This window comes from Emydura macquarii, unplaced genomic scaffold (assembly GCF_026122565.2).
Source record: "Emydura macquarii macquarii isolate MOO-44397 ecotype Brisbane River unplaced genomic scaffold, CSIRO-AGI_Emac_v2 contig_1451, whole genome shotgun sequence".
Classification (NCBI taxonomy): domain Eukaryota; kingdom Metazoa; phylum Chordata; order Testudines; family Chelidae; genus Emydura; species Emydura macquarii.
The window spans coordinates 22,182,278-22,199,000 of record NW_027131588.1 but is presented as its reverse complement, the minus strand read 5'-3'; the positions used below and the strand labels follow the sequence as shown (position 1 = coordinate 22,199,000).

General features: G+C 43.2%; 1 protein-coding gene across 2 annotated transcripts; it reads right to left on the bottom strand.

Annotated features, from left to right (window-relative positions):
* Positions 1 to 590: 590 nt before the first annotated feature.
* On the bottom strand, positions 591 to 16,631 carry ZBTB5 (zinc finger and BTB domain containing 5). Of its 2 annotated transcripts, none has more exons than XM_067553352.1 (2): positions 16,559 to 16,631; positions 591 to 4,458 (listed from the first exon to the last, which is right to left on the bottom strand). In XM_067553352.1, coding segments are annotated over exons 1-2 (2,034 nt in total). In that variant the 5' UTR covers positions 16,561 to 16,631; the 3' UTR covers positions 591 to 2,426. The 2 variants fall into 2 exon arrangements, with proteins under 2 accessions (XP_067409453.1, XP_067409454.1); XM_067553353.1 differs by lacking the exon at positions 16,559 to 16,631 and adding an exon at positions 13,904 to 14,039.
* Positions 16,632 to 16,723: the final 92 nt, after the last annotated feature.

The following is a 16,723-nucleotide window of genomic DNA, read 5'->3' as shown; positions in this document are numbered from 1 at the left end:
GTTAAATTAGAAAATACTGCATTTTATTGATGATCCCGTTTTAATGGAGATGCAGTGAGACTGACCTAGTTTAATGCTGTTAGTCTCTTGACATCAACATGATTACCACATAAAATGCAGCATTTCCAATTGCTAATTCATGAACTTGGCACATTTCCCTGGTGCCTTTAAAAAAACAAAAAAACAAACCCAAAAAAAAACCCCCCCCCCCCCCCCCAAAAAAAAAAAAAAAAAAACAAAAAACCAACCCCAAAAGCCAGAAGTGTAACCATTAAAAAACAAAACAGTCATTGGACTGGGAGGTTTTAAAGGAATTGAATCATGTTATTCATAACAGTTCCAAGTTCCTGCTTACCTTAGATGCTTAAGCTGCAACTCAAATGTTAACAGGCCTTAGGCAGTTCTCACCACAAACTGGAGAAGAAAGAGTTCATTTTATTTCTTTATCAGCCAGATATCATTTCATACACAGTCCCATGATTATATTGAGAGTGTTCCATATTTCCTTTGGTACTGACCATGATTGTTTAAGTTCCCATGCTTCAGCTGTCTCAGTCACTCAAAACTAAACTAGCTACAGAACTGAGGAATAAGGATTTAATTTTCAGCTTTTATTCAAATAAGTCGAAGATTTTGCAGGGTGCCATCATCCCTACTGAAAAAATAGCATAGGTTTAATCGAGGTCAGACAGAAACATACAGAATGAGTTTGCTACACAGAACAGATTGAAGAGGAGGAGGTTGGAAAGTTTGCAAATGCTTTTTCTGTATTCAAAAAAAAAAAAAAAAAAGCAACTGCTGCTGTGGACTAGCTATAGTAGATGCTCATGATCAGTCACTTCTGGTTATGACAGATATGCTGAAGCACTGACTCAGATTCCACATAAACAGAGTAACATTTATCAGTAGAATTGCTCCAAAATGTTTATAGACCCCTAGTATGTTGAACTCCAGGAGTTGGTTCATGTGCATCTTAAAAAAACCAAACCACACACACAAACTGCAAGAAGTATTAGTTACAGTAGTATCAAAGAGGAGGAAATTAAATTAAAGTAAGATCTGTGTGATTAACTGGAAGCATAAAGATTACTGAACTTGTTTTACAAGGTGTACAGTGATATTTCTAAATCAAATCTGTGTTGGATTTTTACTTGTGGGAAAGTACATTTATGATACTCCTCTAAATTGAAGAATTAAAATCATCTGCTACATTTTATATAGAGATGCATATGAATACGGCAAGACAGGCTCTCATTCCTGACTACTTTGATCTGAGGAACAATCCATGATTGGGAGAACAATAAGTACATGGAGAAGGAAATTAAAAAGCCTGAAGATAAGAGCATCAGAAAAGGATAGTCTGCTTACACAATAACATGGATCAGATTGACTGTCAGCATCTGGAAAAGGTAACAGACTATCTTACACAGTAAAAGAAGCCACCACAAATCATATCTCCCATTTAAAATAAAGTAGACAATAACAAGCTCTTTTCAGACATCTATGTATATGGAATTTTAACATATGAAATACAAGTTGGTTAAAATACTGCTAAGAATAGCACATACAGAAACAGTACATCACTTATCACTCATTACAAGTTTTTACAGAAAAAAATTGGTGAAACATCTAGGAGATCTTGCTGTACTCAAAGTATATATACATCTAACAGTCCAAATGTTACTTGTCTTGGACTCAAGGTAAGCACCTTCATTACAGTGTCCATTACTGCAAAACACCCAAAAATACATTCAGAACCCCTAAAACTATTTTCATAATTAACATTTTAAAGCATTTTATGGTAGACAGGTGCATCCAAGATTGGTTTTCTTTAAGGATATGCAATCTGCATTAGTAACAGTAAAGAGCTCTTTGCATTTTTGTTCATACACATAATGTATCAACTTATTTTACAAGTTATTTAAACACTTTCACAATTTTACAAAATTCCTAAAAAAAATTTGCACTTCAGTTCCTCATCCTTGAAACGTGCTACTTTAACATAATTAGGAGCTGGCTACATTTTCACCCATTCCCTCCTACCTCTTCCTCCCCAGCAAATGAACTACTTGGTTTTAGGGATTGTATCCCCATGAGCCCAAGACCTGCATTTACATAATAATAATAATACTTAATACTTCTATAGTGCCTCCTTCAGAGCATCTCAAAGCGCTTCCAAACAGTTGTTTAAGCCTCACAACACCCCTGTGAGGTAGGTATGGTATTATCCGCATTTTACTTTTTGTGTGTGTGTGTGTGTGTGTGTGTGTTGGGGGGGGAGGGGAGGCGCACAATTACACAAGTGTTTACTACAAGGGCAGCTTCTTAATCTGCAGTCTTGAACAAAATAGTGTTAATATTCCAGACATAGTTCATGTTCTTACAATCTGTATTGGCATTATTTTGATGGGTGTGGGGGGGAAGGATTAAAGCAAAGTGCTGGGTAGATTGCTGCTCTGCCACCGCAGGCAGGTAGTTTTGGAATGTTTATACAAATGGCTGGACTGGCTGAACCGTTTGCCACACTTTAAACAAGCATAAGGCTTTTCTCCCGTGTGCACACGGATGTGCTTCTTACAGTCTGTTAAGGTCAAGAAAGTCTTGCAGCAGATTTTACAGGCATATTTGCGAGCACCTTCTACAACCAAGACATTGTGCTCAGATAAGGCCTTCTTACATTTTGAAAGAACATCAGCAGATGCCCTGGTCAACTGCGGTGGACCAGGCTGGGAAGGATGCCCGTTTTCGAAAGAGGAAGTGGTCCCATTCATGATCATTTGGGAATTTGATGTATTATCTTGCATTTGGGAGCTTCTAACAGAGGTCACAATAGGCATTTTGGGGGCTATGCGACGGTAGCCAGGAAAGCTACTAGCTCCACCTCTTGGAGAGCCCATCATTGCCCTTGATAAAGAGTGTAGTCCCAAGCCAGACCTTGGAAAGTCCATGCCAAACTGTTCTACTGCCCGGTATCCAGAAGTCTGTACACAGGGAAGACCCATTACATCCTGCATAGGTCTAACAAAATGAGAGTCTGCAGGTTCATTGAATGGATTCTCCACATGAGACACAGTAGCAGAGGAATGACCATTAGGAGGCCCAGACTCTGGACTCATTAAATAAGAGGCGTCCCCATCCATTCTGCAGTCACTGGTTGTATTTGGAATGTTGTCATCATTTTGATTAGCACCAAAATTGCTGCCTCGGCTCTTATTCAGAAAGTTTGATATACTGAAAGTAGACTTGTGTTCCAGATTATTTGACACCTCCAAAATATGGATGTCCCCAACCCTATCAGTACTAGACTGTGGGTCAGAAAAGCTACGATCGCTACTTTCAGGACTCAGTTCTATCTTTTCTGCACTCACTACTCCTCCCTCCACTTCAACAGACTCACTGCCTTCTGCTTGGGAAGTCACATCACTCACTTCATCTTGAGGCTCTGGGGAGCTCAAGGGCTCAGATTTAACCACCACCCTCATGTGTTCCTTTTCATTTAGACTGATCTCTGGATTTTCACACTGAAAGTTGTTTTTCTCAGAAGTAGCTTCCTGGTCAAAGCTAGTTTCCACTTGTGTTGCCTGAGATGCCATGGACATTTGTGAAATGTTTCCTCCACCGTTGTCAGACTGACTGGGCACTTGAGCATCTTCTTGGGCGCCAAAAGACTGATCAAACATAATGGTATTATCCTCTTGGTTATCGGTAACAATATCAGCTTTAGAATTGTCCACAATCTTCAGTGAATCTGGTGAAAAAAATTCTTCCCGTGAATGAACTACTGACTGCCCACTCTCTGGGGTAACATCTGAAATGATGGATTCATCTATGGTCGGCCTGATTCTCTGTCTGGCCCTGTCTTCAGAAGACTGTTTACGTTTGTGGAGACGCCGAATAGGAAAAGTAGTGCGCTGTTCTATGTTACTTCTCATTGATGAGCTCATAGTATTTTGTTGTTCCTCTGCATTCTGGGTGGAATTTAATGCAGAGCTCACTATACTCAGTCCAAGTTGTTGAAGCATGAAAGATCTTTGCATGCGTGCATTTTGTTCTTGAACTCTATCGCTTGGTGGCGACATTGGCAATGTCCTTGTAGTAAGGTAGTGTTTGCATGCTTTAACAACAGAGTTCAAATGTAAGTGAGAAGCTGCCAGCAAGACATCCATAACATTGCTCTCTCCAAGCATGAGCGTGGAGGTATACATCATGTCGATCAGAGCAGCAAAGGCCTCGGCTGTCACTACCTCACTGTCCAGCTGGATCATGTTCATGGTCTGGTCTCCCTCTGCTACAGTAAAAAGAGCTCGAAAATGTGTGCTGCATGCTGCCAAAACAGAGCGATGGGCTTTGAAATGCCTGTTCCCCACCACAATGACACAGTCACAAAGTTGACCATGAAGACGCTGGTAGTTTAGCTGCTGAAAGATTTGCTCAAAATGTCCTGGAAAATCCATGATCCTACAAAATAAAAGAGGAAAATGTAAGACAAAAATGGCTGACCTATTTATAACACAGTGAACCAAGGTTAAAAATTTGAAGGCAAGTGGCTCAGAGGCAAACTATCAATAACTGATCTTGTACTGACCACCACCAGATTAATATAATACTTATGCTCCTTGTGAAGGAGAATAGAAAAACTGCAGCTTCTGCTAGGCTCACTTTTTTCTCCCAGGATTTGCTCTAATGTAGTTTCCAACTACTTATCATAGAATCATAGAGTTGGAAGGGATCTCAGGAGGTCATCTAGTCCAACCCCCTGCTCAAAGATCAGCTAAATAATCCCAGTGAGGGTTTTGTCAAGCCGCAGCTTAAAAACCTCTAAAGATGGAGATTCCACCACCTCTCTAGGTAACCCATTCCAGTGCTTCACCACCCTCCTAGTGAAAAACTTTTTCCTAATGTCCAACCTAGATCTCCCCCACTGCAATTTGAGACCATTGCTCCTTGTTCTGTCATCTGCCACCACTGAGAACAGCCTAGCTCCATCCTCCCCGGAACCCCCTTTCAGGTAGTTAAAGGCTGCTATCAAATCTCCCCTCATTCTTCTCTTCTGCAGACTCAATATGCCTAGTTCCCTCAGCCTCTCCTCATAAGCCTTGTGCTCCAGCCCCCTAATCATTTTTGTTCCCCTCCGCTGGACTCTCTCCAACTTCTCCACATCCTTTTTGTAGTGGGAGGCCCAAAACTGAACACAATATTCCAAATGCAGCCTCACCAATGCCAAATAGAAGGGAATAATCAGATCTGATTAACCTGCAGGGTTAATCGGTCAATAATCCTATCTACTGGCAATGCTCCTGCTAATGTAGCCCAATATGCTATTAGCCTTCTTGGCAACCGGGGCACACTGCTGACTCATATCCAGCTTCTTATCCACTGTTACCCCCAGGTCCTTTTCTGCAGAACTGCTGCCTAGCTCATCAGTCCCCAGTCTGTAGCTGTGTATGGGATTCTTCCGTCCAAAGTGCAGGAGTCTGCACTTGTCCTTGTTGAACCTCATCAGATTTCTTTTGGCCCAATCCTCCAGTTTGTTTAGGTCCTTCTGTATCCTATCCCTACCTTCCAGGGTATCTACCACTCCCCCTAGCTTAGTGTCATCTGCAAACTTGCTGAGGGTGCAATCTACCCCATCCTCTACATCATTAATGAAGATGTTGAACAAAACCAGCCCCAGCACCTACCCCTGGGGCACTCCGCTTGTGACCGGCTGCCAGCTAGACATGGAGCCACTGATCACTACTCATTGAGCCCTATGCTCTAGCCAGTTCTCTATCCATTTTATAGTCCATTCATCCAACCCATACTTCTTTAACTTGCTGATAAGAATACTGTGAGAGACCGTATCAAAAGCTTTGCTAAAGTCAAGGTATATCACATCCACCGCTTTCCCCACATCCACAGAGCCAGTCACCGCTTCATAGAAAGCAATCAGGTTGGTCAGGCATGACTTTCCCTTGGTGAATATCAATCCTATTATAGGCAGAACTGGTAACAGCCTATATAAGGTGCCTAACATTTTCCTTTATAAAGACCCCACTTTCAGTTGCTTGTAACTTCACTAAACTTTAACCCTTCAGGCAGAAATTTCCATGCCAGTTCTCTGCCTTAGCTAATACTTTCCAGCAAAATTTAGCCTAAAACAGTTCAGCAGTTTCTAAGAACAGGATTAGGAGAATATATGTTGTTTCCTCATGCTAAAAAATTATTGTAACCATTTCACTGAAGCTCTAGCACCTTCGTACCTTGAAGAAAGGGGTCTGAAGTTTGACTGGGGGGAGGAGGAGGAGAAGGGGTCACAACCGGGTTAAAGATGTGCTTTTTGCAGCCCCAGTAAAAACTCACCCAAATGTAGCCATGTTATAAACCTCTGCAAAATATCAGTCAGTGCATGGTCAATAAAGAGTGTAGCAGTTATGGTCTCTGCAGATTCCATCTACACTGAGCATGCTCCAGCCCAGGTCTTTCCTTGAAATTGCTCCTCCCAAGCAGCCATGAGAACTGAGAGCAGGGAGCCTGTCTTGCTTGTGTTCTCAATGGCTCCTATGTTGGCACCCAGGCAGCATGGAGGAGGAAACTGCCTGCCAAGAATGCAGAGGGGTGAGGAACAAGGCAGGGTGTTGCACAAATCAGAGGGCAGGAAGGAGGTAGAGGGATGTGGTGGGGGCAAGAGGCGGATGGATTGGATAGGAGAGAGGGAGAAGCAGACAGGAGAACGGGGGAAAGACAGAAGGATCTATAATCACTAGGTAATACTCCTCTACAAAACCTGGAATTTTCCATCTCTGCATTTCTCTGCTATCAGCAAAGATGATAACGTACTACTACTACTGGTTACTCCATTAGCTCAAGTGATAGAGGACTGTGCTGTGGACCTAAAGGTCCAAATTCTATTAATGATTCAATTTGAAGGGGTTTTTTGGGGGTTTTTTGTTTTTTTTTTTTAAATTTGTATCATGTGGAACTAAATTAAAAAAAATTGGAAGTCACATAAGATTCACATTAGAAGAACCTTAAAGTTGCAGTCAAGTACTCAGAAGTTAGGAAATGCTCAAATTAAGGTCGCACAATTCAGTCCCTGTGTGTGTCTGCACTATGATCATTTTTAATTAAATTATCACCTACTACACTTTTCACAGGACCCCCACCTCATTCAGTGCACAGATTGGACGGTTCTCTGGAAATGAATCAGGATTCCATAGCGAATTAGGCTGTTGTCTATAGAGTTCATTTATTGCAGAAGTTGGAAGGTGCAAAGTGAATATAGCAGGGGACTGTAGGAAGAGAAAGGATATTCTAATGGCTAAGGATGCTAAAAGCCACTCTAGAGAATTGAATTCTATCCCTGCCTCTGCCACAGAGTTGCTGTGTGATGCTGGACAAGTCATACAAGTCAAAATATTCACAGCTGACTGTTTATTGTGGGTTCCTCATTTTCTGAGTGCCCAAAACAAAACACCTGCAGCCAGATTTGCTGAGAGTTCGTGACTACAATTATAGTCAACTGGAGCTGTGCTCTGAATATATAAAGTATTATGAAAACACTAAATACTCTGAAAACCCTAAGGTTTCAAGCAGGCACCCAAAATTAGAAGAACCTTGACAATTTTGACCTTTATCTCATAGGGGTGTTTTGAAGACATATTAATGTTTGTGAAGTAGACATTCTATGGAGAGCACCACAGAAATGCCCATGAGGATACTGATAATTTTCTATTAAGTGCAGGGTTTGTCAAATGAGGACTGGGACTACACACTGGTAGATTATAATCTCCTTCTTAACTCAGGCCATAAGATTTCCCTAAATTAATTCCTGTTTGAATTTGAGCATCTCTTTTAGAAAAAACACCTAATCTTGATTTAAAAATTACCAATGATGGAGAATCCACCGCAACCCTTGGTAAGCTATTCCAGTGGTTAATTACCCTCACCATTAAAAACACATCAGAACTGAACACAGACTTCCAGTAGCAGTTGCACCAGAGCCAAATACAGAGATAATAAAACCCTCCCCACTCGTACTCGATACTCTCCGGTTTATACAATATATCCAACAATCACATTAACCCTTTTGGCCACAGAGTCAGTCTGTGGGCTCATGTTTAGTTGATTATCCATCATAACCCTCAAGCCTTTTTCAGAGTCTGCTTCCCACGATAAGAGTCCCCCCTCCTGCATTCTTTGTGCCAAGATGTCTGATCTTAACATTTGGCCATACTGAAACATGTCATTTGTTTACATTGAGCTTACCAAGGGATCCATATTGCTCTGTTTCAATCAGCTCTCCACTTCATTATTTACCACTCCCCCATTCTTTGGGTCATCTGCAAACTTTAATGGTCATGATTTTAAGTTTTTTTCCAGATCATTCATAAAAATATGAATTACCATAGAGCTGATAACCAATCCCAACCTATTTGCCAGTTTTTAAGCTATTTAACATGTACCATATTCATTTTGTATAATTCTAGTTTCTTAATCAAAAGATCATATGATACCAAGTCCAATACCTTACAGAAGTCTGTTACATGTGTTTGTACCATGCCAATCACAATGACTAGGGTTCCTAAGCACTATGATAGTACAAAACCAACAAAATTTACCTTATCAACCAAATCTGTAGTCTCTTCAAAAAAAGAGATATCAAATTACTATGACAAGATCTATTTTGTCTGCAACATCATTAATGCCATGTTTATTGGCGTTAATTATGTCACACTCATATTACACTGAATGAGGACGATGAAAGAAATACTGAATAACTACCCATCTAGTGATTGAGGGAGGGGCTCTATGGGAGGGGAGCAAGGATGGGACAGTATGCAATTATATAATCAAAGATTATCAATGCATACACATAAGGGGGCCAAATTCAGACGGACAAACATATACTGGCATTTTCTAACTTTTGAGTGCTTGTCTTTGCAACCTTAACCTTTTACAAATATACATTCAAATCAAACTGGAAAAGGAAGTTCATGCACAATGCCCAAGGTAAAAAACAGAGGAAGAGAAAGGATGGTCTCATGGTCAAAGCACTGGATTGTGTCTCAGGAGATCTGGGCCGCATCCACTGACTCCTTAGCTACTTTTGAGGAACAGTTCTTTGCTCCGTGTCCCCCTCAGGTTCCCTCCGTTTAACCTTTTGACCTTCACGCCTGTTCCTGTTTTCTCATTTGTTGTCCCCCATAATCAGTTGAGTCCCAGTAGTTCCTCTCCTAAAAGGGGAGAGGCTTTTAGCCGTGGGTGAGCCTGGAACCCGAATAGGAGCTTCTAGCTAGCAAGTGTCCAAAATTTTTTTCACCTATGCTGAACCAGACCTAGTGACCTACCAGAGCCAGAAGGGGACAGTACACACTCTGCTTCCTTCAGTGGGGGGAGTTTTAAGTTTCCATTAATACACTTGTAAATTTAAACTAGATCTCGATGTGTTATAGACTGACCCTTGTCCCCCCCCCCCCCCCCCAAAAAAGCAATTTTTCCCTGTTTCTTTCGGATTATAATGATAATAGGTGGTTTTTTGGTTTTGTTTTGTTTTTTTAAACAGACCGATTGTAATATTGCAGCATATTATATGACAGAGATTACCAGACCCTACAGGAACAGCTAAGAGAGGACTGCCAAATCACAAAAACATATTTATCTTAGGAAAGGAGTCAAAATTAAGAAACAGTCTCCTAATTTAAGGAGTTTTATGTTTACATTGGTTTACAATTCCGTGCATTTACTTCAAAATGTTATGTAAGACTCAAACCATGTACTGAATAGTTTCATAGTGCATAACTCTACACATGCATAAGCACATCATGAGAGTACAGAGTTACAGTTACATGCATTCAGATATAAATGAGGCAAAGCATTCTATTTTAATATAGGCAATAAATACCAGGTATTGAGCTTTATACACTTCACTTCTAAACCAAAGAAGATGTGGTAAAAGGAATTTGACTTCATTAGGCAACCCTTAAGTTTCAAAAAAAGTTACAAAGTTAGTCTGAAAGATTTTCAACGAATGAATACTTGTTTTGGGGTCAAATTAAACCCTTTCCCACTCACTACTTTTTCCATTTTAATAAATCTATGCTTGTTTTTTTTTTTTTTATAAGAATGACATGTCAACTTAAAAGGGTAGCTTTTTCCAAAAGCTTAAAAAAATATTCCTTAGGTTTTCATCACAGTCTAATTATGTTATTGCTGTGTCAAAAGCCAATGTGAGAATTAAAAAGACATTCAGAGTTTTTACACCAACTATCCTTTTGGACATATCTGATCATAACTGAAAGAACTGGTCCAAAGAAAGATTACAAACAGAAGCTTTACCTCCTCCCCCCCAAATGACATGGGTTAAAGAAGGCATTTATAGTGTGATGGTTTTGTATCATAAGAGGGGAAACCTAGTGTCAACTGTCTCGGATATGCCATTGATATTCAGTTTAACAAAGGGAGCTTGGCAAACAGATAAAGTCATTATCAGTATTACAATTTGTTTGCTTCCTGATTGCCATCCAACAGCTGGCAGTTTACTATTTGGACTCACTCCCTCCGTATCTCTCTAAAACCTTCAATATTTAAAATGTATTTGATGTGCCAGACCCAAACTATAGGAATCCCTAGCAGACGATACAGGAAAAGATGCCCAAGTTATATTAAAGAACCCTAATGTGCCAAAAGACCCAAAACTCATAGAAAACTCCTTTGGAGACTGTAATGGACACTTAAGTCCAGATATTTAAATAATGAAAGTGTCAATATGTTAAAATCAAGAATACACGTTTTTTTAAATATGCCACGGAGAAAAATGTCAAAGATGTTGACACTTTCAGTGAATTAACTCTTTGAACAAACAGCTAAACAGGTCACTAGTTCTAAAGTTATATCCTGTTTAAACACAAATAAAAATCTTAATTTTGTGACAGCTAAGGTTGCCTTTGGCCATACCCTGTCCACCCAAACACCTTAAAAGCATGGAAATAAGTTAAAGGAATCATCTCCTGTATTCTCTGTCACTTTCACACTGCCAACAACATTGTCTGTGAAACATTCCATCAGGTTTTCACTTCCATCTCCAACAGATAACATGTACCCAAACGTAATCAAATTAGCAACCTTATTACTAAATGTTTGTGTCAGTTTCATAGGGTGTTGGTGTTGTGTCAGTTTGGTTTTTTTAATACAGGGTTGGCTGTCGGTGTAGCTCAATGGTTAACTCCCCAGTTTCAGGGGAGGGTGAGCTGCACTTGGTTGGCAATCAGAGGGATAAACTGCACTGCCAAAGCTGCTCCTGTCACCTCGACCCTCCAGGAGAGGCTGAGACATGGCTCAGTAGAGCTTTTGTCTGTAACATTTTATCACCATTTAAAAGTTACTGAAAGTACGGATTCCAAGATTAACAGCAATGGCATAACCTTTCAGCCGAAGGGAAGCTCTGTGAAGGAGTCAGCATCATCACTTGCTTCCTGAAACATACCATAGCCTCTCATGCACTTTTGGAGGTTTGACACAACCAAAAGCAGAAAGAAATGGTTCCAGACATTTTAGCATGTACTAATTAATAAAAATATTTTTGGTTGAAGTAACAACTATAATTTTGTATTTCTTAACTCTTCTAAAACCTCAACCTGGCGTTTTCCCTTTAAAAAAAAAAAAAAAACAGTTTATCATATGTTCAAATAAATTTAGCTATGTCTAAACTAATTACTTTTAATTATGGGACATAATGAACTAGAAATGAACAGTTTCAATCACTGAATAATTTAAACAGTGACACAACAAAGCTAATAGAAAAAAGTAGCAACAGGCTACCTAACTTTAGAACACAGACAGCACTATATACAGGCTCCCTGTGCTTTGTTACATATTTCAATAGTATATCAAAGTGTTAACAGTAGAAGCATGGTTATTAGTTTGATCTTTGCAGAGTTTATCTTTGATAGTACATTTGTATAAGAAAATACAGATCCTCAATCATATCAACGAAACAAAAATAATGCTCACATTTGAAATCACCACAAAAATGCAGTTCCTGAATGACCTCCATACAGTCTACAGACAGCTATCCCTTTTTACTTTGGCAGTTTGTTTTACAACATAATGTATCATTTGTTGTACTTTCCATATACCTGCTATAACTAGTTCAACATTATAAATACAAGCCAGCAGTAGCATAAAACAAATCACCTAAAATTATTTTTATTCTCTGAAATCTGCAAACAACCAAACCAGAAGTGGGGAAGATGGGGCGGAGGGAGAGCGGAAGGGGAGGGATAGTTGTTACAAATGTTTGAGTACGCTAGAAAGGCAACCTGGAGTCAAACTGAAGAACTAAGCTACATCAACATTTGCTTCACACCTACTTGAACAGCTAGTCACTCATAGCTGTACAGATTTAGAATTATCTCTACACTACCCTGACATGAGAAATAACTGCAGATATACAACATTACATTTCACACCTTTTATCAGTCACTATTCTAGAAGCAAATAAAAAATCTGCAAAACTCTGCCTCTCATACTTCATCACGATTTATTTAGAATCACATGTTTTAAAAAAGTGTTTCATAATCTTGCAGCAGAAATCAAATGCCAACTTCATTTCACTAGATTCTGAAATATGTCAAATGCTGTTTTGGAATACCTCATTCCCTCCTGGCTTAGAGGTCTCAATGGCATGAACCACATCTTGAAAGTGACAATTTTGTGTGAGCGGACAAAAATCTGAAGCTGCCAAGCGAATATCTATATGATGACATGAGTATAAAGGTTGACATGAGTATTAAAAAAAGCTCCCATTGGTTTTCTGCAAATTACACATTATCCATTAGCTGTGTTTCTTTTTCTGATTATAACACACACCACATTTTCTATCATCTACATAAATGTTCTTATGGAACCACCACGGATTGGTTCGGTAGCAGTAACCAATGACTTGTGGCTCAGTGTTACAGTCCCTCAGTCACCCAAGTAGCCAGCACAGTGAATTCACCAAGACTTTGCTCACTTCAGGGTGACCGGACCGGGCTCAGTAATTACTTTCCCATGCATCTACGACAAGCTTCAGGTGCACACTGCACCAGTTACCAAGCGGCACATACGTGAGGACTCAGCAGGGCTCCCAGCACAAATGGTTGGAGACTGCGAGTGAGCGCGCCAGCCCACTCCTCATATAAGACACCGCACCCGCACCTGCACGAAACAGACCCTCAGCGCAGGTGGTTTTCACTAGACATCCTCCCCCTCGCTCAGGGGTGCCCCCCCAGGGGGGATTTCACTACAGCTCCCCCCAGCCTTGGGGAATGGGGGGGGGTAATTTTCCTCAAGAAGTTGTTTTACCCACTACAAAGAAAATAAGAAAGGAAGGGGAACCGGCCCAGCGCGGGGGGGGGGGGAGGTCTGGGAGATCATGGGCGCCTGAAGGGAAGGCTCAGGGCAGGCAGGTGAGGGGAGGCTGCGGGGGGGAGGGGACAGGTCTGCCACTGCAGGGGGGCAGGTGGACAAGGGATGGGGGGGCCGAGGAGAGGGGGGCAGCCTGAGGGGGGGACAACCTGAGGGGGGAGCCACCTGAGGATGGGGGAGGGGGGCCCCCGCCCTGTCACTCACCAGCCCGCCGAGGCCACGCCCCTCCCGCTCAGACTGTCTGGTGACGGCGACACTAAAATCTCGCCGTCTCCCAGACCCCGGCGCATGCGCAGTGAGGCGCGCGCGTGCTGGCCCCCCTCCCCCCGAGTCCACCCCCATCGGCGAGACAAGCGCTGACAAGAACAAACCACCCCGGCCAGCGCGCGCCGGGCCGGCCCCACCGCTCCCCTGTCTCGCGCGCGCGCGCCAGCCAACCGGACAACCAAACGGCCCCGCGCGTACGCACGCACCTACGCAGCCTGCCCCGCCCGCCGCCCCGGGCCTGCCTCACCTGCGCCGTGCAGTCCCCTCCCCTCCCGCGGCTCTGTGTCTCCGGGCGGGGGGGGAGCCGTCCGTCTCGGGCCTGGTGGGCGCCTCTCCAGCTCGCTCCGGTCTCCTCCTCCTCCCTGCAACGGCCTCGCCGGCAGCAGGAGGAAGTGATGCCATCCTGCTCCACGGGCCAATCGGCGGCGTGGGCGGGGCCCAGAAGGAATAAAAGGGTCTGGAGCCCCCCGGGAGGCGAGACGGCTAGCCAATCACAAGCCTCCATTCGCCGCCCTGGGGATCCCTGAGGCTAGGCTCAGCCAATCAGCCGCCAGTTTGCTGATAACACCCTCTCTCCCCCCCCTTGTGGCCCCGAGGTTTATGAATGAGCTGCTCGCTGATTGGACAGGCGCGCCACCAACCAATCAGAAATAAGATTTCAATCGAGGCCGAGAGGCCCACGAGCGCCTTTTCCCCTCCCTATCAACACTGCACCCTGCCGGACGCGAACTCTTCGTCCTCTCAGCCCCGTCCCTGTCAGGGCCTCCTATGCGTCCCCTCCTCCATGGTCACTGGCTGGGCCCCCCGCCTGCCCCCCACCTCCCGCAGGACCAGTCAGAGCCCCCCACCACAGCCTGGTCCCTGCGCTGGACTATAAGTGAGGGTTGTCAGCTCGTGGGGGCAGGGGGTGTTTTTAATAGGGTCGCCCACAATATTTGATGTTTCACTGAAAGCTCCCAGAGACCGAGGAGTATGTGGGAGAAAAAAGAAATCTCAGCTTTCGTGTGTATTAACAAGTAAAGGTGCAGCCTTCACCCGTGCAGAGGAACGTGACTGACGTGCACCCGGAAAGCTCAAAAAAGCCGGACTGCAAAGAAATGTAAAAGAAACGTTAAATTGAAAAACAAAATTAAAAAAATCTCATGATTTCTAACACTGTTTTCGTGATTTTCGGAGCCTGACTCCTGATTCTTTGGACATCTGGGATTGGCGACAGTCATGCTTTTATAGCCTGCTGGAGACTTCCTGGAGCATCGCTTTCCAGGTCCAGGCGTGCATGCGTTAAGTTAGGGAGAAGTAAAACCTATCCATAAATTATTGGTAAAGTCTTCCAGGAGCATAATTCAATCCATTCTACCAGCGGGAGAAAATGATGGGGCCTGACTAGAACCACCAACTATAGTGATTAGGACGAACCACAAGAGAAAACAAATAATACAAGAAACAGGCATTTCTCCAGCACCAATCGTGGCTACAGAGCATAACAAGGATGAGTTTCTCCTCCCTCATTAATATACAGAAAATAATACACTGTCTAGAGCATCTTAACCAAAGCAACTTACAAATATATTAGACCAAAGTTTAAATCAACCATTGAGAAAAACAGATACAAAAAATAATAATAATAAGCAAGACTTCTAGAAATCCCTGCACAGAACTAACACAAAATATTGCCTTAATTCTGGCCATTAAGATGCAGACCCACTGTTGGCAATGAACCAATTTGCTACTGTAAACAGGTCTAGACTACCATAGTGGATTCTTACAAAATCACATGCCATTTTGAATACCAATTTGTAACAACACTCTTCTCTTCTTCCTCCATTTGGGTCTTCAGCTGGGTTTGAATCTCAGAATCCAGCACTAAAAGCAATGAGCTTTTATCATTTGAACTGAAAAAGTAATTTCCATTGCCTGAGAGCAGCAGACTCTATCCTCTGGTGTGAACCAAGCACGGATGTCAATAAAGGAAATAACTATTCTGGACTGAATGAAAGTCTGATGCAGCCCCAAATGATAAAAGAGGCTTTTGAAACAACACAGAGTTCCAATGAGCTATGGTGAAATGGGGTCTCTTGTCTCTCAGACTCACACGTACACTCTGTCTTTTTTCTTGGGCATCACCTCAGCTCTTGCTTAGGATGGACAGTTTCAAGTTGTGGGTCATGCTCATAAAGTTCAGCCATTCCTATAATAAATACAATGGGGCAGCTCCCGAAGTTCTTAGTAAACCAGGCAAAACTCCCGCTGAAATCAAACACCAGATTGGGTCTCACTGCAAAAGTGTTATTGGCCAAAGGAAGCAAATGGTAGGTCTATTTTTAAGAAATCTAGTCAGTGGGTTGTTTGCCTGTATTTGGCACTGGTGCGGCAACATCTGGAGTATTATGTCCAGTTTTGGGTCCCCCGCTACAGGAAGGATGTGGACAAATTGGAGGGAGTCCAGCGGATGGCAACAAAAATGATGAGGGGGCTGGAGCACATGATTTATGAGGAGAGATTGAGGGAACCGGGTTTGTTTAGTCTGCAGAAGAGGCGAACGAGGGGGGATTTGATAGCAGCCTTCAACTACCTGAAAGGGAGGTTCCAGGGAGGATGGAGCTAGGCTGTTCTCGGTGGTGGCAGATGACAGAACTAGAAGCAATGGTCTCAAGTTGCAGTGGGGGAGGTCTAGGTTGGATATTAGGAAAAACTTTCCCTCTGCAGGTGGTGAAGCCCTGTAAGGGGTTACCTAGGGAGGTGGTGGAGTCTCCATCCTCAGAGGTGTTTAAGGCCCGGCTTGACACAGCCTGGCTGGGATGGTTTAGCTGGGGCTGGTCCTGCTTTGAGCAGGGGGTGGGATTCGCTGACCGCCCAGGTCCCTGCCCACCCCCATCTCCTACCACGGTAAGATCCGCCCCACATGTGCGGTGGTGTGACGCCGCCTGGCTTTCGGGAAGCTCTGCCTTGGCTCGCTCCCACCCTGCCGCGCTGGGCGGCTCTGCGCCGGGTGCGTTTCAGCCTGTGCCTGCCGCCTGGGCCCGGCAGGAACCAGCTCCGCCCGCCCGGTGCAGCGGGAGACGCAGCG